The following is a 26,667-nucleotide window of genomic DNA, read 5'->3' as shown; positions in this document are numbered from 1 at the left end:
CAATTTTAAACCGTTAGCACTGGCAACTGGAGAACTAATGGAAAAGGGAATCAAAGAAACGGCCCACACCTCGTAAACACCACAGAAGAGAAAGCAAGCGAGAGTGCCGCACCACCTCAAACCGACGCAGCGCTTAACCGCAGAGTGGCTTCCGAGGCTCCTCCGCCGCCAAAACATCCCTCATTGGGCCCCTTCTAGGCGGCGTCAAATCGCAGGCGTCCAGAAAGAGGTGGGACTTCCGGGCTAGGTCGAGCCAATGCTGGCCGCGCCGGATATACCTATTGAGAAAGGGCTAAGGGATATCCTGCTTCCTGAAGGTCCTGGCGAATCTTGTGTGCCACGGCCGGCGGTGAAAAATCTGGAGGATATTCATCCGCCAATTGTCAAGTTTTCGGGGCAGTGGGAAACAAGAGTTGGGACATGGACAGCCGCTTGCAGGAGATCCGGGAGCGGCAGAAGTTACGGCGGCAGCTCCTTGCGCAGCAGGTCCGCGGCCCAGGGAGGGATCGCGAATGCGCGTGCGCGGTCCCCTCTTCTCTCTCCCCCTGCCCTTTGCTGTCTTTCCCTATCTACTGCGGAGCCTACCTTTCTGGTCCCGCGACCATGATCCCAGGGCCTACTTGCCCTTGTTCTCAACTAACGCAGCACCCCAATATCCTCCATTCTGTGCAGCGCTCATTGTGGTGTTGCTAAAACAAATGCCACGGTTGGTCTTCAGCAACATTATGGAATCGCCTAGTGTCTGGCGCAGAACTCAGTGATGGGGATACAAAGCCTTGGTCTTTGTAAATAAATTACCGCAGTTCACTCAAGGAAAAGTGACTGGTTATCCACTAAATTTCTCTTCACTGTTTACATCCTCTTCTGTGTCTTGCCTTTCTTCTTAGCACCTCATTGTTGAGATAGCGGCTTCCTTGTGAAATAGAATCATAGTGTTTTCTTTGGGATCATGTCTAAAGACTGCATTGGAAGTAGTCTGAATGTAAATTTTATATTGTGCATCTTTTGTGTTGCAGCCCACTGTGCTATGTATGGTATTCTCGTCTTCACCCACCGCTAATACTTGAATTCTTAAGTCCTGTCAGTTAACAGCAAACCTTGAAACAGGCAGCATTATCTTCACTTACCGAATAATGAAACAGACGCTAGAAAGGTTAAGTAATTTTTGCTTCATGTCACTAATCGCTAGGCCAGAAAGATGAACCTAGGTTTGTCTCTCCAAAGCTTGTTGCTCTGCTTTTTGTGTATAAGCTAACAACCCTTGATGAGGAGAGTACACATGCAGAAAATGCGAATGTACACTTTTACTCTAAGAGACTGTTTCCCATTCTGCCATTCATATCAGGAAAAGCGATGGAGGATATACTAAGAGGCTGTAATGAGGCATCTTAATTTTTTTTTTTCAGTAATGAATCTTGGTTTTAGTAAATGGAAATCTGAAACCTATATACTCTTTTATGATCTGATGAAAAGGTTTGTGTTATAGTGTTTAAAACGTGGGAATTTGGAATCAGATCTCTTCTGTCCCTCTGGCATTATGATCTAGGACAAATCTGATATCTTTTCCATGCCTTCTGTTAGCATGTTGTCTTCGAAATATTCAGTAGATTTTTACCTCCAAGTAAGGTTCTTATTCTTTAGTTTTCAATTCAGACCTCTATTTGAATCAAAATGCATCCATAAACAATTATTTTTTGAGTGTCTAACTATGTGCTGGGGTACTCGTGGCCATTGGCAATTCAATTGTGAATAAAAAGTAGTCCCTACCCTAAAAGAACTTACATAGTGCAAAAAAATTAATAATGGGTGCTATTTATTAAAACCCTTCTCTGTATCAAGACTCTGCTAAGCTTCTTATATACATTATCCTCATTCATACAAGTCAGATGCTATTTGCATCTTATAGATGCAGAAAATAGAGCCCAAAGAATTTAAGTTATGTGACTTGTCTGCCTGAATGGCCCAGTCAGTAGAGTGTGGGACTTTTGATCTTGGGGTTGTAGGTTTGAGCCCCATATTAGGTGCAGAGACTACCTAAACAAATTTTAAAGAAAAATTAAGTTACATACTGAAGACCACAGAACTGGTAAGTTAACAAGCTGCAGTTTTAGGCCTTTCTATGCTCTTTCCAGTACACTAGTCTTCCTCCTACTCTTCTAATTGGTTAGGAACCATTTCACTTAAAAAAGTCTTGATACAGTCATTGACAGACTTCCACTTTACCAGCTAATTTCAGCCTTTCTTCCAGTTGCTCTTCTCTATATGAACAATACAGAATGGTTTATTACTCTCCAGAATGTGATTTGTGCAATATATACTTCATGATTTTTTTAAAAAATTGTCCCCCTTACTTTCCGATTTCTGTCAGAACTTTGTAGTGAAAGCTATTGTGATCTCTCTCTGGCTTATTAGGCTCTTCCATCGAGCTTACGTTGTCCTTACTGTTGTCGCTATTTATGTTACTTGTTATACAGAATATAAACATCAGAAATTTATACCTGCTTTTTTTAGCTGTAGCTTCATTAAAAATAAAATCATATAGGGGTGCCTGGGTGGCTCAGTTGGTTAAACATCAGACTCTTGATTTTGGCTGAGGTTATGATCCCAGGGTCATGGGATTGAGAGGCCTAGGTAAGGCGGAGTGGGGAGCCTTCCTAAGATTCTCCCTCTCCATCTTCCCCTACCCCCCCAACATTAATTATATATGCTTTCAAATGATACCAAATTTTCCTAATTATTCAAATAATATTATGATTTACTTATAGAAATCAAAGAAAATCTATGATTTACTTAGTCCAGTCATTCCATAATTTTTTTGGAGCATGAGAGAACAATTATATATGAACAGAATTTTGCCTTAAAACATTTCTATTGTAATACATTGTATTCTAATGTAGGTGCTAGTAGGAAATCTAGGTTCATTCAAATATTGAGCCTCTCCTGTGAGTCAGGCATTATACAAGATGGTGAGCATATAAATAAAAATAAGACAGAGTTCATCCCTTTAGGGAGCATACATGTCACTTGGGAAAGAGTAAAATAATTAAATTGAAATATAAAATAAAATACTTGGAAGTTGTGATAAAGACTATGAAATAATATAAATGGAGTAAACAAAAGTAAAACATAAAATCATTGAAAGTTGTATTAAATGCTATGATCTGAATAGGAAATGAGAAAAAAGAGAAAAGTGCAAGCAGTCTTATTCTATATACTCTTTAAGGAGATAACTTGTACTTATCCAAACAAAAAGAGAGAGGAGTCAGTCAGGGGAGGAAAGTTAGCATTTTAACTATGGGAAGTAGATGTGTCTTCTAACTAATGAGAATAGGGTTCAGGAAGATTTTATGGAAAAATTAAAAATTTTAGGAACTGTTATAATATTGGAAGAGATTTATCATTGGAGAGACCTTAGGGAGGTCATGAAGTGGGCAGACTAAAAAGGCAGTGATAATTATTTAAGATCAAGGCTAGAAACTAGAAGCTCAGGTATTTTAGTGTGTCTTCCCTTTCCTGAGATAAAGGGGCTATTCAGTGCAGATTTCCTCCTGCCCTTCTTGTACTTAAAAATATTAAATTGTTCCTCATGGCCTACAAATTGCATTCTGCACTTGTTGGTTTGGCTTTTATTTTTATTCTTTTTTTAAAAATTTATTTATGTATTTTGAGAGAGAAAGCACAAGTGGGGGAGGGGCAGAGACAGAGGGAGAGAAAGAATCCCCAAGCGGGCTCTGTACTTTTAGCAGGAGCCCAAAGCAGGGCTTGAACCCATGAACTGTGACATTATGACCTGGACCGAAGTTGGATGCTTAATCTACTGAACCACTCGGGAGCCCCCAGTGGTTTGGTCTTTAAAGTTCTCCGTGAACTGATCCTATGCGGGCAGCCTCTCTCAACTAGTAAGTGGTTGTATTTTGCAAAATGTCCTTAACTGCTAGCCATGATTTGCAAACCCATTAAAAAATGGCATTAAAATTCAGTGTTGTGCCTGTAAATCATTATGTAAAGACTTGGCTTGAATAAGAACTGGACAGATATGTTATTACAGCATGGGATAAATACAGTATAATATGTGAGCTGATGGATACAAAGTGTTTAACATAGTGCCTACCACCCTATACACGCTATATGTTAGTTGCTTTTTCTGTTGTTATTGCTACTACTACCAAATTATGTTTTGTTATTTACTTAAAAAGTGGAGGATAGGCTAAAATTGTCTTAATTTTAAATATAATGGAAGTATTAAATGCTTGCTAGCTCTCAGATTTGTTCTTAATTAACATAATTTTGTTCCAAGGTATTTCATGTTTTTCCTGCAAGGTAATTAAGCCATTTGCTTGCTGAAGTACGTAGGGTTTTTGTTGTTGTTGTTTTGTTTTTAAATACTTGACATATTAAATGTCGCTACAAATGGCTGGAAAGGCTATCCAGTGCATTATGCTATAATTTTTCATTTTGGCCTTTTCTCAGTTGGGAGCCGAAAGTGCTGACAGCATTGGTGCTGTATTAAATAGCAAAGATGAGCAGAGGGAAATTGCTGAAACAAGAGAAACTTGCAGGTCAGTTGAATGGTTTTTGTTATTTGTTTTTTTATTTTTTTAAGTGATTACTGTTGTGAAAGTCTTATTGTTTTAATAAACAAATAATCCTAGGTATGAAGTGTGTTGTTAGGACAAGCATCAAAATAAAGATTTCAGGGGCACCGAGGTGGCTCAGTCAGTTAAATGTCTGACTTCAGCTCAGGTCATGCTTTCGTAGTCTGTGAGTTCAAGCCCCACATCAGGCTCTCTGTTGTCAGCAGAGAGCCCACTTCAGATCCTCTGTCCCACATCTCTCTTTCTGTCCCTTACTTGCATGCATGCATTCTCTCTCTCTCTCTTTCTCAAAAATAAATATTAAAAAAAAAAGGTTTCAGAAACATTGTCTTTTATTATTCATGAATTAAGAAATACTTATTTTTCTGAATGTAGTAAGTTTTCATTAATAAACTAGTTAGAAAATAGAATGTTAGACTAGGAATTAGCTTAAAAATAATAAATAAATAATTATATTTACAAGTTTCTTATAAAACAAAACACACTTGACCCTAAAAATGGTATTCACTTGGTAGTTCATAAAGTACTTCAGAGTTTTTAGTGTTCTAGTTATTAATTTGAACATGAATTTTGCTTAAGACAAATTAGATGATACGTAATACAGAAGATTCTTTTTGCCATACATTCCTTATAAAAGCTTAGTTTCTGATTTGATTGCTTTCTCATAAAAGCAGAACTATCAATCAGGTTGTGTGACTTTTTACATTTATAAAACAAGTGGATAGATACTATTTAATCAGGAAAAATATTCCTTTCTCTGTTTTTATAAACTGTTATTTCATATTAATGGCTGCATTTGTACATCTTTCCATATCTGTATATGATACTTCAGTTTTACTTTTCAGGGCTTCCTATGATACCTCTGCTCCAAATGCAAAACGGAAGTACCAGGATGAAGGAGAGGCAGATGAAGACAAGATGGAAGAATATAAGGCAAGTAGAGAACAGGGCAGTTTTATGGTCAGAAAAAAATAAATCCTTACAATAATAGATTCTTATCCAGGAAAACAAATTTGATTAAAAGCTCAATTTGAAACTTTCTAAAATAATCGTCAGCAGCAAATGTATACAGGCACACCTTGGAGATATTAGATTTGGTTCTAGACTATCACAATGAAGTGAATATCACAATAAAGAACGTTAAATGAAATTTTTGTTCTGGCATATAAAACTTACTTCTATACTATCTTACAGTCCATTAAGTGTGCAGTAGCATTATGTCTGATAAAACAAGGTGTATGCCTTAACTTAAAAATGGTTTATTGCCCAAAAATGCTGGCCATCATTTGAGCTTTCAGCAAGTCATAATCTTTTTTTGCTGGTGGAGAGTCTGGCCTCAGTGTTGCTACAGCTTCTATATCAGCACCTGTTGTTTCACCTTACACTTTGATGTTACTGAGATGCCTTCTTTCCTTAAAATTCAAGAACCGACCTCTGTTAGCTTCAGACTTTTCTTCTGCAACTACCTCATGTCTCAGCCTTCTTGGAATTGATGAGAGTGAGGGCCTTGCTCTGGATTAGGCTTTGGCTTAAGGGACTGTTGTGGCTGATTTGATCTTCTATCCATATTATAGCTTTTTCCATATCAGCAATACAACTTTTGCACTTTTTTTTATCATTTGTGTGTTCACTGGAGTAGCACTTTTAATTTCCTTCAAGAATACTTCCTTTGTATTCACAACTTAGCTATTTGGTGCAAGGGACTTAGGTTTGGGTCTTAGATTCTGCATGCCTTTCCTCATTGAGCTTAGTAATTTCTAGCTTTTGACTTAATCTGAGAAATGTGCAATTCTTTCTTTTACTTGAATACTTAAAGGATATTGTAGGGTTATTAGTTTATTAGTTTCAATATTGTGTCTCAGGAAATAGGGAAACCCGAGGAGAGGGAGAGAGACAGGAGAACAGCCAGTTAGTGGAGCAATCAAAACACAACATGAACTTATCATCATCTTGTATGGAGTCGGTTCATGGTGCCCCAAAACAATTATGACAGCGACTTCAGAGATCACTGATCACAGATCACCATAACAAATATGGTACTGAAGAAGTTAGAAATGTTGTGAGAACTACTAAAATAAGATATAGAGACACAAAGTGAGCAGATACTATCAGAAAAGTGATACCAGTAGACTTGCTCGATGCAGGTTTGCCACAAACCTTCAATTTGTAAAAATTGCAATATCTGCAAAGTACAATAAATTGAAGCACAATAAAATGAGGTATGCCTGAAGTCGATTAAATTAAGACCTTTATTTCAGTTTACTCATTTTATTTTTTTTAAAGTGAAATTTAAAAAGAAATTTTTTTCTTTTTTCTCTAACGTTTTATTTATTTTTGAGAGAGAGAGAGAGAGAGAGACAGCATGAGCAGGGGAGGGTCAGAGCTGTCAGCACAGAGCCCGGTGTGGGGCTCGAACCCACGAACTGCGAGATCATGGCCTGAGCTGAAGCCAGACGCTCAACCAACTGAGCCACCCAGGTGCCCATCAGTTTACTCATTTTAATGTAGGAGGTGACATAAATCATATCTAATAGGCACTGACAATAATATCCTTCCCTAAGAGTAAGGAAGGATGTGTATCAGAAACTCTGGATAATTAGATCAGACTTCAAGCATCTAGTAAACAGTCTTTTTTGAGAGTTGTGTTATTCCATGTTGTTATGTAGGGTGGTAGAGTTACAATAATTTGACATCCCGTGAGTTAGACAGCAATGAAGAACTGTCTTTGAAAGAGGCCAAAGGAAAAAAACCCAACTTCTAAACCTATAATTACAATATTTAGTTGGAAAGAAAGTATCATGGGGGCACGTGGGTGGCTCGGTCAGTTGGGTGTCCAACTCTTGTTCTCAGCCTAGGTCATGAGTTTAAGCCCTGTGCTGGGGGTGAAGCCTACTTTTGAAAAAGAAAAGAAAAGAATTCCCTGGTGGCTCAGTCGGTTGAAGCATCCAACATTGGCTCAGGTTATGATCTCATGGTTTGTGAACTCGAACCCTACATTGGCCTCTGTGCTGGCAGTGTAGAACCTGCTTGGATTCTCTCTCTCCCTCTCTTTCTGCCTATCCCCTTCTCATGCATGTGTTCTATCTCAAAATAAGTGATATTTTGAAGATAAGAAATAGCGATACAAATATATTTTGAAGATATATAAAATATTTTGAAGATATAAAATAATAATTTGAAGATTTCAAAGAAAAGAAAGTATTTTGTATAAAAATCATATCTCCATTTTGTAAAGTTAATTGTTGTACGAGTATATTTAATAGAGAAGAGAGTGAATTTTCAATAAATCTCTAGGGATTTCAGTGATCTTACCTAATCAAATGCATTGCATTTTGGTGTATGTTAATACGTAAATTAAAAATTACTGATTATTTTATTGTGATCAGGTATACGTTGATATTCAATGTAAACATTAGTGATTATTTTATTTTGATCATTTTATTTCATTTACTTATTAAATATTGTGATTGTATACATATGTATATTTTATCATATACAGTTCCTGATATTTTAACATTTTGATCTATAAAAATAGTTTCATATAATTTTTGATAGAAATAAAATTGCCCCATTGGTGGTCATATCTTTCATGATTTGAACTAAATTCTAATATTAATATATGACATATGAGATAAATTCTAGACAATTCAATCAACAAAATTAGTAGTTCTATTGATTTCTTTATCAATTATTTATTGATAAGAATGAAAAGGTAATGTATACTGTAAACATAACTAATTGGATAATGATGAGAATGCAAAGTCTTCAGTGTTTGACTTTAATGGTAATTTGAAAAACTTACTGTATCTTAGGGAAATAAAATATTTATATTGAGTCTTAATACTCAAGATATCATAAATAGATAAAATATTCCTCATATACCTAAAATGTCTACTGAATCTTCTTTTTCCAAGGATGAATTAGAAATGCAGCAAGAAGAAGAGAATTTGCCATATGAAGAGGAGATTTATAAAGATTCTAGTACTTTTCTGAAGGTAAATTTTCAAATCATAACCCTTCACAGTGCATCTCTGTGCAAGAAAAGGTTTTAAATACTTATTTTCAATATTTTTTCAATTATTGAGGGATCATTATTTTAAAATAAAAATTACTTAGAATTATTTTTGAAATAGTCTAATACTTGGCTATTTAGGATGAGATAATGCTATATTAATGTCTGTAGCTACCGAAGAATAATGCTGTCAGTTATTATGTTTTCAAATATTACTAAATTTTTTTAATCTATCAATTTCTATTTTGTATGCTCTTATAATAGAAAATAAAGGACAGAGTTAGTGCATCTGCCATTAGAGTAAATGCTCTTAATTTAATTTTGATTTTTTTCTTTAGGGAACACAGAGTTTAAATCCCCATAATGATTACTGCCAACATTTTGTAGACACTGGACATAGACCTCAGAATTTCATCAGGGATGTAGGTATGTTAGATTTGTTGGAAATATGCTATTACTAACCCTTAATTACATGCATGTAATGTGATGTAATGGATTTATCCATTTTGTGAATTATTTCTAACAAAATTATTTTTCCTGGCTTGGCTTCCCATTTTCAATCTCAGTACTTCTAATATTCCTCCTTTTTCACCCAGCACTGTTACTCTCTCATGGTTTCCTAACATTGACTCCTTCTCTCTTTCCTCCTACCTTCTTTCCTTCTCCAGTTTGGTTCCGTTACTATCCTTGCATTTTTATTTTACCTTTGTTTATTTACTCTTTAGTTCTCTTCCTTTCTTTCTGGAGATCTGATTTTCTCACCTATATTATTTTTTTTCTTTTCCCTGAAGAGTTTCTTTTAACATTTCTTGCAAGTCAGGTCTACTGGCAACAAATTTCCTTAATTTTTGTTTTTCTGAGAAAGTCTTTATTTCTCATTTGCTATTGAAGAATAATTTCACAGAATGTAGAATTCTTGGTTGGTGTTTAATTTCTTTCAGCACTTTAAATATTTCACTCCAGTCTTTTCTTGCTTGCATGTTTCTGAGAAATGAAATATGAATCTTATCTTTGTTCCTCCATAAGTATGGTGTCTTTTTCCTCTGGTTTCTTTGGTATTTTTTTCTTTATCTTTGATTTTCTGCAGTTTGAAAATGATATGCCTTATGTTTAGGGTTTTTTTGACATTATCCTGCTTGGTGTTCTCTAAGCCTCTTGAATCTGTGGTTTGATTACTTTAATTTGGGGAAATCCTGTCATTATTTCAACTATTTCTTCTGTTCCTCTCTTTCTTCTGGTATTTCTATTATACGTGTTACATCTTTTGTAGTTGTCCCGTAGTCCTTGAATAGTACAGCTTTTTTGAGGTTATCCTCAAGCTCAGAGAATAACATATCCTCAAGCTCAGAGATTCTTCCCTGAGTTCCTGTCCAGTCTACTAATAAACCCATCAAAATCATTATCCCTGTATTTATAAAAAAAGCTTTGTTGAGAGAATTCATATAACTCACCCATCTTTTTTTTTTTAATAAATCCAGTTTGTGCAATCATTACCACAATCTAATTTTCATCTCTCCTAAAGAAACTCAGTACTAATTAGCAGTTGGTTCCCATTCCCTCCCCCCATGACTCCCCCCAGTCTTAAGTAACTATTAATTAACTTTCTGTCTCTATCAACTTTCCTATTCTAGACATTTCATGTAGATGGAATTAGACAGTATGTGGTATCTTGGGAAGGCTTCTTTCACTTGGCACAACGTTCCTAAGGATCACTGATACTGTGGCACATGTCCGTACTTCATTTATTTTTACTGCCAGATAATACTCCATTGTGTGTATATGCCACATTTTATTTATCCATTCATTTGAGTTGTTTATACTTTTTGGCTGTTATAAACAGTGCTGCATGAATATTCATATGAAGTTCTTCTGTGAACATATGCTTTCATTTCTTCTAGTTATATACCTAGGAGTGGAATTCTTGAGTAATGCATTAATTCTGTGTTTAACTTTTGGGGGAACTGCACAACTGTTTTCCAAAGCAGTGTACCAGTTTACATTCCTGCCAGTTTCTTCTTGTGCTTAACTAAATGTTTTGACTATTTTCTATCTTTTTGATTATAACCATCCTAGTGGATATGAAATGATAGTTCATTGTGATTTTGACTTGCATTTTTCTAGCAGCTAATGAGATTAGGCCTCTTTTCACATGCCTGTTGGCTATTTAAATACCTACTTTGAAGAAATATTCAAACCCTTCACTTATTTTTTAATTCGTTATTTGTCTTTTCATTTATTACATTATAAGAGTTCCTCATATATTCTCAGTACAAGTCTCTTCTCAGACCTATGAGTTGGAAATATTTTCTCCCATTCTGTATATTGTCTTTTCATTTACGATGGTATCATTTGCAACACAGAAATTTTAATTTTGATGTAATCTGATGTATTATTTCTTTTGTTGCTTAAAGGCAATGTTACTTTTGAAGTAGAAACTGATTTTAATGTTTCCATGAGCAAAATTTAGATGTAGCATAAAAAGTCATGGTAATGCTAAGTGAAATAAGCCAGTCACAGAACAAATATGCAAGTAATTACAGAGGTACCTAAAGTAGTGTGTGTAATATGATAAATACCTACACTTTTCTGAGATACCTAACACAGACTCCTAGAAGCAGAGAATAAAACAGTGGTTTTCAGGGGATGGAGGAAGGGGAAAATAGGGAGTTGTTAATTAGTATAAAGTTTCGGTTTACAAGATGAATTAGTTCTAGAGACCTGCTGTGTAGCATAGTGCTTATAGTCAACAATGTCATTGACTGTAGTCAATAAAATTTTAAAAATTTGTTAAGGGTAGATCTCATCTTAAGTATTCTTACCACACATGCACGCACATGCATGCACACACACACCCCAAAAGGAATACAAGAGAACTTTTAGAGGTTATGGATATGTCTGTTACTTTGGATATGGTGATGGTTTCACAGGTGTATGCATATGTCTAAATTCATCACATAAATCTCTTTGGTTTTTAAATATCAATTATACTTCAGGAAAGCTGCTTTAAAAAAAATTACGATAGTTGTATAACTGAGTTTCAGAATCCACCTTTCTGCTTTTAAGATATTTACTCCCGATCAGCAAAGATAAAATACTTAGATAACTTATTATGGATTGAATAAAACCTTGCACTTTCTGTTTTTATAGAAGATTGACAGACAGCCGACTCCACTGTGATTAAAACCTGACAATAACAACATCTTCATACTTATTTTATTTGAAATTTGTTTTATAACCACTGATTGAGGAGGCTTTATAAAATCTTTTACTTTTACTCTTTGATATTAAAGTTATTAATATTTGTACTTTTGGTTTTTAAATTAAGTTGCTTATATGATTTATACTGTTAGGATTATGTTTCCTGTGGGGGGAAAAGAAAACCAAATAAGAGCTTTTAGGAATCCTTGATATTCGGCCCTCCGTATCCCTACAGTTGTTTAAACAGGCAATATGCTCTCATACCTAAAATCTCTTCTGAGCTCAGAGATCTAAAATTTTTTGAGGACATGGGAACAGTGAGTCTCCTGTTTTTAAGTACCCTTTGTAGGACTTATACATGTTTTTTAAGATTTTAAGCCTGAGAATACATGTGAGGATTTGGCTTATAATGTGGAGATGTGAAATCCTTAAAATTATAAATACTGACATACAAAGTATTCATAGAGAAAACAGTTTGTCTCAGAGTGAGAGCTAACCCACTACTAGGGACTCGTTATCTTTCTTTACTAGATTTGTTCTGGGATTGTGTCCATGATTCATAGACAACTACTTTAAGATCATCAGCAGGGTTTCTCTCCCCTCTAACTATTCTTTGTTTCTTCTTGTATGTAATCATAAAAAAGAAAAGAAATATTCATTTTCTCTGTGTTTGGTAACTATTGAAGAAGCTTAATTACTGGGGTGCCTTGGGTGGCTCAGTTGGTTAAACGTCAAACTTCAGCTCAGGTCATGACCTCACGGTTCATGGGTTGGAGACCTGTGTCCAAGATTCTGCTCACAGCTCAGAGCCTGGAGGCTGCTTTGGATTCTGTGTCTCCCTCTCTCTGCCCCTCCCCTGCTCACACTCTGTCTCTCTCTGTCTCTCAACAATAAATAAATGTTAAAAAAAATTTTTTTTAAAAAGAAACTACCAGCCTCAATAATGACTACATTTTTAAAGGGAAAGAATTCCTTTAGCTAAAAGAAAAGGGGAAAACTTGATAGAAGGCAATGTTTTTTCTTTTCCTGAGAACAGAATGGTAAAACTTAATGCTATGTATGAGCAGATTTAACTTAAATATGAGAAATTAAATGGTTTATTGATTTGAACTGGGCTTTAGAACATCTGGGCTTTGCCCTGCGTAGGGGATTAGGATCATTAGATATGAACTGTTTTAAAAATACTCAAAATAGGGGCACCTGAGTGGCTCGTTGGTTGAGCCGCCAGCTTCAGCTCAGATCATGATCTCACTGTACCTGAATTTGAGCTCCGCATCAGTTCACTGCTGTCAGTGCAGGGTCTGCTTCGGATCTTCTGGCCCCTCCCCCTCTCTCTGCCCCTCCCCCACTTGTGCTCCCTCTCTCAAAACATAAACCTTAAAAGAAAATCAGTGCAAATAAATGCTGAAAGTTAATTTTTTAAAAAGGACACGAGACTAAAGTGGTGCTTGTCTGTTGTTTTGTTCCCTGAGAGGGGTCATCATCCTTTGAACCCACTGATATTAACTTAAATAGTATTAAAATTTAGACTTTACCACTTTTTCTCCTCAGGTTTGGCCGACAGATTTGAAGAATACCCTAAACTGAGGGAGCTCATCAGGCTCAAGGATGAGTTAATAGCCCAGTCTAACACCCCTCCCATGTAAGTACATTCTCTCGGCTGCTTTTTTGCTCCCGACCCCGACAGGCTTAAAGTAGCAGTCTTCTTATCCTGTAACCTTTCTCTTTGAAAGAAGTTCTGCACATATGTAAGGTTGACGCAGTCTGCTTTCTTCGGTGCAGGAACTCCAGTGCTGAGTACATTAGTAGGTTCTCATTTTTTTTCAGTTAATTTCCTTAAAATGTCTTTAAATGTGTTTTCCTTAGAAAAGTCATTTGTGTTTGTTGTATTCTTGAGTTTCTTAACATGTTTTTAAATGACTTTTCCTCTCAAAGTTATTTATTGAAGGAAGTTTAGAAAACTTAGATGAAGGAAAAGAAGAAAATAAAAATTAATTATAACTCAGCATTCAGGGATACTATTCTTAGCGTTTCAAAATATGAAAATTCATGTTAACCTTTGCTAACCAGAACGTTTTCCTCAGATATGTGTAAAAAGTCTTTGAAATTGGAGAATCTGCCTAATTCACATTTAGCTTACTTTGAACATTTTATACATTTAACAATTTGCTAAAATGTGTACTATTAGTGATGAAGAACCACAGAGAAGTCTGAGTGTGAAGAAAAATATTAGCAGACTCTAATATTAATCTAATTTTAAAATAGTCTTATATTTAAAGTATTTTATATTTAAATTACTTTCATACTATGTGGAAATAACTTTTCAGTAATGACTAGTTGTAACTTGTAGTAGTTAGCCATAAAAGACAATATAAATAATTTTACTAATAAACTAATAAAAGAAAATTGCATCCGTCTTTAGAAGCAGTGTTTTAGAGGGAGGATTTTAAAGCTTACAAATAGTTTTTCTAAATTAAGAAAGAAAGAATGTGATATTCCTTAGAGAATTCAGATGATGATGGAATGGTGCTCAGAGACGTACTCTCATAGTAGTATGAGTTTTCCCTGTAAAAATGAGAGAAGAACATTCTGGATGTACATGGGGGAATATGCTGTTAGCTTATAGTGTGATTATATCCATCTCATAGGGAAGAATGTTGCTACATGGTTTACTGTCTGTACTGAAGAAAGATAGTCCTGCATAAAAAGGTATTCAGTAATTAGTGTGATTACTTTGTAAATAGTGTTTAGTAATATTATGAAATTCCTTTCATTATCATCTGTAAGGTATTTGAAAATCTCTTAGTTACTTTTTATGCCTTAATCAAATAGGTACTTACAAGCAGATATAGAAGCCTTTGACATCAGAGAACTGACACCTAAATTTGATGTGATTCTTCTGGAACCCCCTTTAGAAGAATATTACAGAGAAACTGGCATCACTGCTAATGAAAAATGCTGGACTTGGGATGATGTATGATGAAACTTTCTACATTGTAATTAATTATTTTTCAAATGAATATATATTATTTGATGAGAAGATTATAAATATTACTACATTTTTAGTAACTATAGATATAGACTTATAGTATATAATGTGGCAGAAGACCCAGGTACATTAACAAATACTGTAATGTCTTTGGTCTGATTCTTCTTTTGGGGCCTAAGTTGAGCAGCTGGTGAGTTAGCAGTCTGTAGGAGACCCACAGTTCCTTGCAGTGTAGCTAGAAAAGTCTAAAACCAAAATGACTGATAACTCTTTCTGCATTTCCCTAGTTTTAGTAAACATTAGAGTATAATACGTATACATATAGATAGCTATAAAACGATTTCTACTTTCCAAGAAACTTACAATGTATTAAAAAGATACATAATTTCAGTATAATTTTGTTAAAGTTACATTTTCCTAAATAAAATTAAGCAAGCTGATAACTACAGTTAGTTACATAAAGTCATCTGTTTTTACTGATCAATAACAAAAATAATTATTTGTTGAGTACCACTCTGTATTAGAGATTTGAAGATGAATAAGACTTGGCACTTGGACTAAAGGAGCACATAGTTAAATGGGATAAATATTGCTCTAAACAGAGAATTGTATTATTTTTGTTCTATGACAGAGGATTGCATAATATGATCTGAGAAAAATGGACCAAGTCTTGGAGGGTGGGCCACATGAACAAAGAGGAGGTGACACGTTAACAATATAAATATACTGGTTGGAATTGGCCAGATAAAGAAAGGGATGGGATTGTGATTCCAAATGGAAGGATCAACAAGAGCAGAAGAGAGGAAGGGAAAGAATATCTGGTTTGTAGGTTGATGTTGTAGAACTCAAATTGGGACTCTTCTTGAGATGAAGTCTTCTTAGAAGCTTAGACTTTTTTTCCTGACGATATTAAGTCATCTATCTTCGAAAGGCTTTAAACAGTTTAGTTAAAGGGTCATTTTAGTGTGTGCAGAATGGACTAGAGGAAAAGTCTGGAAAAGGGAGAGCAGTTAAAAGACTGTTACAGTAGCCCAGTTAGGAGGTAAAGGGGACCATGAATTAGGGTGATGGTAGTAAGACTAGAAAGGTGATAAATTTAGTAATGTTTTATAGATACTTGAATGAGATGTAGTAATTGGACTGAGGAGGAAAGTTAAAGATGACACAGGGGTTTGAGTCTTGGGATAAATGGGTTGAGTTTTTACCCGCTGAGGAAGAGTAGATTTAAGAGTTAGATTAGAGGGACACCTGGGTGGCTCAGTCAGTTAAGCGTCTTACGTGACTTCAGCTCAGGTCACGATCTCATAGTTTGTGAGTTTGAGTCCTGCATGGGGCTCTCTGCTGACAGCATGGAGCCTGTCTGGAATTCTCTCTCTCCCTCTCTGTTTCTGCCCTTTCCCTGCTTATGCTCTTGCTCTCTCTCTCAAAATCAATAAATAACATTTTTTTAAAAAGCTGGATTAAAGGGATTAGATCATTGAATATGTTGATTTTGAGGTGTATATGAGATATCTGTGCAAAAGTTGTGATTGATAGGAATATGTAATTCAAAGAACAGACAGATCTGGTCTCAAAATACAGATTTAGAAGATTAGCATATAAACCACATAAGAATAGGTGAATTTGTCCTTAGATAGTGTCTCAGTTAAGATAAAATGTGTATTGACAGTAAAGCCTCAGGAAACTTTAACATTTAAGAGGCACATATAGGGGCGCCTGGGTGGTTCAGTTGCTTAAGCGTCTGATTTCAGCTACGGTCATGATCTCACAGTTCGTGGGTTCAAGCCCTGCATCGGGCTCTGTGCTGACAGCTAGCACAGAGCCTGGAGCCTGCTTCAGATTCTGTGTCTCCCTCTCTCTCTGAACCTCCCTTGCTCGTGCTGTCTCTCTCTGTCTCTCAAAAATAAAATAAAAGACGTAAAAAATTTAAAAAAAAAAAGAGGAACATGTAAAAGAAGGTCAAAAGAATGGGTCAAAAATGAATAAGGGGAACCAAGAGTATGCATGTCCTGGGGGCTGAGGAATAGGGAGTTTCTAGAAGAGAGTAGGCAGGATGGTTGCACACAGAAGGCAAGTAGAGAAAGGAGAGGACTGACGCTGTAAGGCCGCTGTTTTGTAGGAAACTGTCCTGTGTGTCCTCTTCTCAATGATAGTTACTCTTATTAATATTATTTAATCTTCAAGATACACCTCCAGTTTTCCTCCTTGAAGTTTTTTACTTCTATGGTTGTTATCACTTTGAAAAAATCTCATCCTCTGATGATGAATGTAATTTGTGCTCATTGTTGGAATTCAGAAGTTATACAGTATATTACATCTTAAAGACTTAAGGTAAAAGACATACTGCTCTTGATACTTATTGCTGAGAAGTTTTCCAGATAGGTTGCACAAACTAACAGTCCTTCCAGTAGTGTTTAAGAAATACCTGTTTAACCATATCCTCATCAAAACTGATTAATATTTACAAACAATCTTTGTGAGTTTAGTCAGAAAAAAAATTTTGAAAAATTAAATCTTATTATGTCTTCGATTAGTATAGTTGATTCTTGAACAATGTGGGTTTGAACTACACGATACCATTGTTGTGTGGATTTTTTACAGCAGTGTAAATGTACGTTCTTTTCCTTATGAGTTTTAGTTACATTTATTTTTTCTAGCTTACTTTAAGTATAGAGTATACAATACATATAACATACAAAATATGTGTTAATTGACTTTGTTATCAGTAAGGCTTCCAGTCAACAATAGGTTATTAGTCATTAAGTTTTGGGGAGTCAAAAGTTACCCTCGCTTTTTCTATGGGCGGTTGGGTTTGGTGCCACTAGCCCCTGTGTTGTTCAGGGGTCAGCTGTAATTAGGTTGAACTTTATTTTCTCTGGCCAGTCTCTGGGGTTTGGTCACTGAAGCACAAGAGCTTTAATTATGTGTGATGGGCCAATAGGATTTCTGAAATAAAGGAATTCCATTTTATATGCATATTCTTGATTTCAGTCTAATTTCACAGAACACCTCGTGCTGCCATATTGAAAAGTTTTCTCTGGCCCTACGCCCTAAGTTCTTAACTTTTCTATGATAATATCCTAAAGAAAGTGCCAGTAGTTAAAATAATAAATAGAATATAAATAAGTGTTTGGAACAAGTATTCTCTTTACATTAGAGAGTCAGTAGTGGTCAGTGGATTTTGGTAAAGGATATTTAATATACCAGCATGTAGCATGCTTATTTAAAATACCAGCATTTAGCATTTAGAAGTGCAGTGTTGAGAGAGTAATGTGCTTGATGCTCTTCACTGATGTGTGTCATCACTTATTTTAGCTATTTCATGTATAAACTTGTAGGAATATGTGTATGTATGTATTACATATTATTCATATTCCTGTGAGAATATTAAATGAGAGATTTCAAGATTTAAAAAGTCAGAGGTATAAAACTCAATAGGTTAATACATATTGTAACTTATTTCCATTATTATTGCCATATAATGTTTTTCTATTTAGGTGAATGGTTATAACTTAAATGGGTCTGTTACTAAAATTAAAATTTTTTAAGTAAATAAAACATAAATATCTGCTTGAACCAGGTTTTCTGAATGTGGCAAAAAGCTAGAAGAAAAAGAATGTCATAAAATGATTGGTTTTATAGTCTTTTATGTAAGTATGTGGTATCCCAAAATTTATAGAATTAAAGAATTTTTTTAATATGAACACTCAACACATACAAGGCAAATAAAATTATAGACTATAATTTTTTTTTGTTTTTTTAAATTCCAGCTAGTTAATATATAGTGTAATATTAGTTTCAGGAGCAGAATCTAGTGATCCGTCACTTATATACAACACCCGGTGTGCATCACAAGTGCCCTCCTTAATGCCCATTTCCCATTTAGCCCATCCCCCCCACACCTTCTCCAGCAACCCTGTTTATTCTCTTATAGTTAAGAGTCTATTTTGTGGTTTGCTTTTCTCTTTCTCCCCCGCCACGTTCATCTGTTTTGCTTCTTAAATTCCACATGTGTGTGAAATCATATGGTATCTGTCTTTGACTTATTTCACTTAGCATAATACACTCTAGCTCCATCCACATTATGGCAAGATTTTATTCTTTTTGGTTGCTGAGTAATATTCCATTGTGAATATATATCCCATCTTTACCCATTCATCAATTGATGGACATCTGGGCTCTTTCCATAGTTTGGCTGTTGTTGATAGTGCTGCTCTAAACATCGGGGTACATGTGTCCCTTTAAATCAGTATTTTTCTATCTTTTGGGTAAATACTTAGTAGTATAATTGCTGAATCCTAGGGTAGTTCTATTTTTAACATTTTGAGGACCCTCCATACTGTTTTCCAGAGTGGCTGTGCCAGTTTACATTCCCACCAACAGTGTAAGAGGGTTCCCCTTGCTCTGCCTTCTCACCAACATCTGTTGTTTCCTGTGTTGTTAATTTTAGCCATTCTGACAGGTGTGATGTGATATCTCATTGTAGTTGTGATCTGTATTTTCCTGATGATGAGTGATGTTGCATCTTTTCATGTCTGTTAGCCCCATCTGTATATCTCCTTTGAGAAAATTAGACTGTATTTTTTTGGCATTTCAGACTTAAAATGGTCATTATTATAAAATGTGTATATTGATTTATTTTATCTAGAATGTCTGTAGATGCTAGAAACTAAATCTTCCCCAAACATTTGTTATACCATTTTAATTTTGCCCCTAACTTTGGGATAGTTTAACCTCTTTATTTCAGTTTCTTTTTCTGTAAGTCATAAAGTGTTACACTCAAGTTACGTCTTACAAGAGTCCATAATTCTATAAATACGGTCCCCTGTAACCTCTTTCTTTATAAAATAAGGTATATATATATATATATATATATATATATGTGTGTGTGCATATGTGTGTGTTTTCTAAATATAGAATAAGAAAGCAGTAGAATAAGTTCTAAGGATAAAATTTATTTTCTAATGAAAATGAACACATCTAAGAACAGATCTTCTGAAAGTCTTGATAAATCTCAGTGGTTGGTCTTTTGGATTTAGGATGAATAGGAAACAAATACTTTTATGCAATATTGTTTTGGTTTCCTACAGATTATGAAGTTAGAAATTGATGAGATTGCAGCGCCTCGATCATTCATTTTTCTCTGGTGTGGTTCTGGGGAGGGATTGGACCTTGGAAGAGTGGTAAGATCGTTTTTTTTAAGGTGGATTTTCACAGTCATAAGAAAAAATATAAAAAGTTTGAAGATAGATGTTATTAGGGTTCAAGAAGTCAAAACATGATTTATTAGGACTTCAGGAGGAGAACAGTTCAGACATTTGGAAAACAAGCTGCTTAGTGTCATTTACTGCTCATTGAGTAAAAAGTATTCTGAATTACATTAACTCCTGAATTCCAAATAGAAGCCAAATCCAATTGGAAAAATAACAGCATCCGGAACACCTAGTTTGAATAATTGAGTGAGAGTGATAAGGAAGTTACATAACACCTCTTTTTTAAGCGCCTTATATTTACTGTATTTCAGAACTATGTTTTATTGCAATATTTTGGATTTCTAAATGGAAACAAAAATAGCATACGGTTTTTTACCTAAGAATAATGGGAGCATTGTTGCTAAGTATTAGAAGGCTTCATTCAGTTTTGGTCTCAGTTCTGCTGTCCAGCAGTGAAACTTTGAGTAAAGAGATATTTATGCTTATGGGTTTCAGTTTCCTCACTTGTTAATACATGACACCTTCCCTTTGTAGGATGTATTACTTTTATACAGCAGACGAACCCAATTTAATCCTGGCAATTTTAGGAAGTGTCCATTTGACAAGTGAAGAATTTAAGTAGGATTATATTGAGATAAATTTGTGCTAAAATCCTTAAATGTTACAATTACTCTGTATTCTTTATAAAATAGCAAGTTTGAGACTATTGAATAATATCGTTGCTTGTGTCATTTATTAACTCCCAAGGTAAACCATAACTACTCCAATTGGGGATACTTATCTTTTTGCTGATGCCTTTCTAAGATGTTCTGGAAAAGCTAAGAAAATAGAAACATCCTGTATGTTTCTTATAGATATGTTGGTATTTACCTTTTGTAGCTCTAATGCCTGACTTGGGGCTTCCACCTCCCAAATTAGGTTGAAAATGGTTAGGAGGTTTTATAGTATTTGTTTATGCAGCAGTCTGTCATATTGGTAAAAGCAGATTTTGGCCAAAAATTATTTGTAATTATAATAAAAATAATTCAGCATAAGAAATCCTCATGAGCTTTTGTTAATTGTTTAGGGCATGAAGATTTAGACCCTTGTGACATATAATGAATTCCCAATGCAAAACAAATAATTGGCAACAGGAGCAGATACTGATCTTGATTTTTAGATTTTAACATGAAAATCCAAGTTTTCATTTTGAGGTGTTTCTCATGATAAGAGTTTACACAATAAGAGCATTCCTGATGTGAACAATACCAGCATTATCATACTGCACAGTTTGCTTATTTCCTCCTGTTTTACTCTTAAATCAACGAAGGGTAAGGACATACCTTGTTTTTATTTCCAGCTGCTAGTCAGCACCTACAGATGCTGGTAGCTCTCAATATTAGCAAGTGATAAGATACATAATTTTAAGTATTTGAATTTTTTGAAGTTTTAGTATTAAATATATAAAAATAATGTAAGACTCATTTGAAAAGAAACTATCAATTAGAATACATTCAATAGTTTTTAAATTTGTCAGGATAGGAAATTGAGGTGCTAGAAATCAAACCGTCTGTTGAATTACGGTTAAAGAAGGACTGAATGTTTTATGATTTAAAACCACTTTCTGTTGATGACAGTGGAAGGTAGTATTAAAGAATTGGAGTATTATTTAAGCCTTTCTGTGTTATGATACTTAACTGTATAGATTATATTAATATCTGAAAGGTATCTGCATTCTTTTTAATGGCTATATATTTTAAAGACTTCAGTATTTCTTTTTTTCTATTTCTGCATTAAAAATTACTGTAACATCTTGAAATTTAGTATCTCAAACCTCTAGGAAGTTTTTTTTAATACTGGTTGATTATTTTAAGTATTGTCTATTTCTTTTTAGTTAAGGATTTCCTTTTTTAATTCTTTCATTTCTAGTGTTTACGCAAATGGGGTTACAGAAGATGTGAAGATATTTGTTGGATTAAAACCAATAAAAATAATCCTGGAAAGACTAAGACTTTAGATCCAAAGGCTGTCTTCCAGAGAACAAAGGTATTGTCTTCACTGTTTTGTTTTCTTTATTTTCATTATTTTTCCTCAGTATTTAGAAATGACTGGATACTGTTTAATTTTGATAGATTCTTTTCTTAGACTTGCACAAATGGTGAACAGTATAGAATTACATCAAGTTTAATTTTTAAAGTCACTGTTTTTATTTACTATGTTAAATTCAACCTTCACTGTGCTGCAGAAGGTAATATATATTCTTGTATATCCTAAACTGCTATTATTCTAAATCACTTATGTATGGGCTTTTGGTACCTCTAAGCCCTGCCCACTCCCTGATTTTTTCCCTTTCTCTGAGCCCACAAAAAGGAGACAGCAGCAGGACTCCTAGCTGGCTGGCTTGGAGGCATATTTTTCTCCTTCTCTTTTTTCTACGTCAGAACCCAGAGAACTTACACAAGAACCCTTGAGAACCTCTGCTCCATACAACTGCCCTGCTACTGTCAGGCTTTAAAAGTTTGTCCTCTAGTCCTTCACTCTTCAGGGAATCACTCGTGGGAGAGTCTTCTTGAACGGGAAAATTGTTTTGATGCAAACCTTGCCATGGTTCATAGAGTCAAGTGAGAGATTAAATGTATTTAACCCATACTCCTGCCAGTCAGATTAAATGGAGAAGGTCAAAGAGAAAAAGAAAATTGATTTTCACATTTTCTCATGTTGAGTAACTAGAAGTCTGTATCCATGTTTAAAGTCCCTTCTCCATATAAAAAGGCATCTTGTTTATAGTTTTGATCTTGGATTATATGAGGCCCAGTATCACATCCTTTTAAGATGTCAGGTGCCATGTTTCCGTAACTGGTAGAAACAAGTTATTATGTAGTGTTGCAGAGGGAAAAACTCCATGGTCATTGATACAGTTCTAAAATGTGATGGCCCCAGGTTTAATACTATTACCTAGCTTCCCTGGCAACTTTTCCACATCCAGAAATCCAGGCTCTCCTAAAATGTTTTTACCCATAGAACTATATCCCAAAGATTGAAAATAATGAAATTTGTTTTATATGGGGACATCAGAAATGTAAAATGTTATGAAATATGACTGTTGGAGAGATTAATTGTCCTGCTCTTACTGTTTTTTAGGAACACTGCCTTATGGGGATCAAAGGAACTGTTAAGCGTAGCACAGATGGGGACTTCATCCATGCCAACGTTGACATTGACTTGATCATCACGGAAGAACCTGAAATTGGCAATATAGAAAAGCCTGTAGAAATTTTTCATATTATTGAACATTTTTGTCTTGGTAGAAGACGCCTTCATCTATTTGGAAGAGACAGTACAATTCGACCAGGTAGGACCTCAGAAAAACTTAAAAAAAATCTTTTTGGTCCCTCCGGATGTAGGTGTCAAGAAAGGTACAGCATGCTGTGTAACATAAAATTCTTCTGATGTCTTTGATTCCTCTTGCTGCACTTTGGATCTGCCGAGCTCGTTCTTGTCTCTTCATTGTCCTCTCCTTTCATTCAAATACCTGACAGACTTTTCCTCACAACTCCGTCTAAACTAGCCACCTTCCTGCCCCACTCCCCTCCTTCCACTCCTGTCTTTCCCCCGACTCTGTTTTCTTTTTCTTCATAGCACTTACCGCAGGATGAATTACATGTTCATCGGACTTATGTTTATAATCAGTTTCTCCAACATGCAGTCTCATGGAAAGCAAAGATGGTCTTCCTTACTTCTTTCTATCCAACATTCAGATCATTCAGTAAATAACGTGATGGAAAAAATGCATACACGAATGATTGAATCATCCTGAAGAAAATAACCATACATTTGTGAAATACAGATGTTGGTTTTATTAGTAACTAAAACACCTGGCTTGTTTGCTTACAATAATAGTGGTGTTGTCTTTTCAAAATTTTAACTTTTTATGAAATCAGTATAATGTGAATTTAGTATTTTGAAAACAAAAAAAAAGGCTTATGTTTGAGGATGGCAGTAGACATGGGACAAAGGAATGAAGAGGAACGATATGGTAGTTAGTGAGTTCTAGCACCTATCATCTGGGGTAATATTGTGGGTGAGAGGAACAGAGGAAAAAGTTGGTTCCAGGATTTTAATGAGAAAACGATGTTATCCTTTCCCCAAGTAGGAAGGTTAATAAAGTTTATTACATTTTCACTGAGCCCAAACTCATTGTAGAGTGTAATTTTTTTCTAAGTGCTACTCTCATAGAATGTGAAACAAGGATGGAGATGAAGGTAATGTTACAAAAATTACAATCATTCAGGTGAAATAAGACATATACTTATGAAGTCTGTATGACTGTTATTAAATACCACGTGTTCTGTAAAAAAGATGAGTATCAGGTGAGTGATAGGGGCTTCTTTAAAAATGCATTAGAGATTTGAAATGGTTCCTAAAGGACTAGTAAGAAAGAACTGGAAACAAAAAAGATAATCTTTCTTTCCCCCTATTTCAGGCTGGCTAACAGTTGGACCAACTCTTACAAATAGCAACTATAATGCGGAAACATACGCATCCTACTTTAGTGCCCCTAATTCCTACTTGACTGGATGTACAGAAGAAATTGAGAGACTTCGACCAAAATCACCTCCTCCCAAGTCTAAATCTGATCGGGGCGGGGGAGCTCCCAGGGGTGGAGGGAGAGGTGGAGCTTCTGCCGGCCGCGGACGAGAAAGAAATCGATCTAACTTCCGAGGAGAAAGAGGTGGCTTTCGCGGGGGCCGTGGAGGAGCACACAGAGGTGGCTTTCCACCTCGGTAACTCTGTAAGACACTGGTCCATTAATGCCCCCTCCATCTTCTTTACTGTAGTTTGAATTCCAATTGGGAGACTCAGTGTAGTACTCCCTTCCAGCGCGCCCTCTGCTTTAGTCTCTTTACGCTGCAGGAACACCTTAGCCGTCTCCCGCGCAGTCATCACACACGCTGTGTAGTTTTGTCCAGGATCAACACCATCCTGCCTTTGGTCGTGCGCATGTAACTGAACAATGCAACATATACCTTCCTTTCAGAGACCAATTCATTCTGATAGATTCCAACTAATTATAAAGGCTTTTGCTTTTTAGAAGTAGTTTAAGTGAACAGTGAAAAAACGCCATCTGTAGTATCCCACGAGTGCCAAGGCAGATGATAGTAGCCACCCTGCCACTGCTGTCACAGCAAATGGAAAGCGGTTCGGGAGCCTTGACGGAATGGATTTGGGACAGATGGTTAACTTCTGTCAGGGTTTTAACATTTTCTTGACGAAACAATAAAAAGAAACTTTTTCTTTTATAAGAATCTTAAACTGTGATTTGACTGCTTATTGAGACATTGAGAGACTGAACAAAATCACCTCCTCAACTCTTTATCTGCTGGGTAGATTGGTGCGCCCAGCAGGGGGCAGAGGGAGAGGTAGAATGAGTAGGCAGACTTAAGAAAAAGAGAAAAAGCTCATCATAATTTCAGTTGCATTGCTACAGATGGCTGTTAATCACACTTCTTAAGCAAAGGGGGACAAATCTCCAAGTGTTAGAACTTTGGTGTAGACTTGAACTTGGATTGACCTTGAAAGCAGCTTCATATTGCTTAGGAAAATAAAAGAAATGGAGGCAACAACAGAGAGAGACCTGGTTATCAGGTGTTTTGGGGAATAAAGTACTTGGAGATGAGGAAATAACATCTTTAAACTTGTTATGGAGACAACTTAATATAAAAACTAATTACAGAAAACCATTAAGACACCTTAGAAAATGGAACTGTAGTTGCCTTTTATTAAAACCATATGGTGTGTTGTTTTTAAGAGACTGGTTTTTTGGGGGGTTTTTTTGAAAAAATTTTTTAATGTTTTATTTATTTTTGATACAGAGAGAGACAGAGCATGAGAGGGGGAGGGGCAGAGAGAGGAGACACAGAACCGGAAGCAGGCTCCAGGCTCTGAGCTGGCTGTCAGCACAGAGCCTGACGCGGGGCTCGAACCTACGAGCGTGAGATGTGACCTGAGCCGAAGTCAGAGGCCCAACCGACTGAGCCACCCAGGCGCCCCAAGAGACTGGTTTTGCAGATCAGTGGTTGTATACAACTATGCTGTCATTTCTCTTTCTGTACTGTAACTCATGTTTTAAATGAATTTGATGATGCAATAATACCATTATTCTTGAAAAATATATTTTTTATGTTGTGTATAATTTTTCTAATGAAATTTTAAACCTTTGAAATGTGGTAGTCTGTTTTCTCCAAGCGGGATTGCCTTTGTTACCAAATGAAGAAGGACTGACCTAAGATCAGACTCTTGTTTTGGTCTGTGATGTTTAATAGACATTCTGAGCTTTTCTGGCTCATATAATACTTAAAATAAGGTTATATTACAGACACTAAAGACTCAGTTTGAAAATAAGGATTGAATAATAGAAATAGGGTTGAGATCCTAAAAAGCCTGCTGAATTTAACTTGTTCAACCTGTTAGAACTTTCTTGTACAAATAGTATTTGAGTAATGCCTTTTTTGATGTAGATATGATGAAGATCTGAATCACAGTTGGTTAGCCTTTTTACTGCAATGATAGTTAATTTTCAACTTCAGTGATTATAAAGTATCTATAGATAGAACTGTATTTGCCCAAGTTGATGTGAGAACAAAGAAGATGGATGTTCTACTTGCTCACTGTGGGTCTTTA

The 26,667-nt window shown here is 35.5% G+C and overlaps 1 protein-coding gene across 2 annotated transcripts; it reads left to right on the top strand.

Annotated features, from left to right (window-relative positions):
• Positions 1-273: 273 nt before the first annotated feature.
• On the top strand, positions 274-25,898 carry METTL14 (methyltransferase like 14). Of its 2 annotated transcripts, XM_029941589.1 has the most exons (12): positions 274-486; positions 4,471-4,559; positions 5,441-5,528; positions 8,510-8,590; positions 8,946-9,033; positions 13,357-13,447; positions 14,638-14,779; positions 19,885-19,977; positions 21,916-22,032; positions 23,128-23,338; positions 24,470-24,778; positions 25,860-25,898. In XM_029941589.1, exons 1-11 carry the CDS (start codon positions 421-423, stop codon positions 24,772-24,774), a joined length of 1,371 nt encoding a protein of 456 aa, XP_029797449.1. In that variant the 5' UTR covers positions 274-420; the 3' UTR covers positions 24,775-24,778; positions 25,860-25,898. The 2 variants fall into 2 exon arrangements, with proteins under 2 accessions (XP_029797449.1, XP_029797445.1); XM_029941585.1 differs by lacking the exon at positions 25,860-25,898 and having other exon boundaries at positions 24,470-25,299.
• Positions 25,899-26,667: the final 769 nt, after the last annotated feature.

The sequence above is a fragment of the Suricata suricatta genome, chromosome 1, assembly GCF_006229205.1.
Source record: "Suricata suricatta isolate VVHF042 chromosome 1, meerkat_22Aug2017_6uvM2_HiC, whole genome shotgun sequence".
In the NCBI taxonomy this organism is placed as follows: Eukaryota; Metazoa; Chordata; class Mammalia; order Carnivora; family Herpestidae; genus Suricata; species Suricata suricatta.
This window is presented reverse-complemented; position numbering and strand designations above follow the sequence as displayed.

Coding starts and splice junctions, on each gene's coding strand:
- METTL14 (XM_029941589.1), top strand. CDS start 421: ATGGACAGCCGCTTGCAGGAGATCCGGGAGCGGCAGAAGTTACGGCGG. Junction 8,591..8,945: donor ATTCTAGTACTTTTCTGAAG/GTAAATTTTCAA, acceptor TTTTTTCTTTAG/GGAACACAGAGTTTAAATCC. Junction 13,448..14,637: donor CAGTCTAACACCCCTCCCAT/GTAAGTACATTC, acceptor TTAATCAAATAG/GTACTTACAAGCAGATATAG.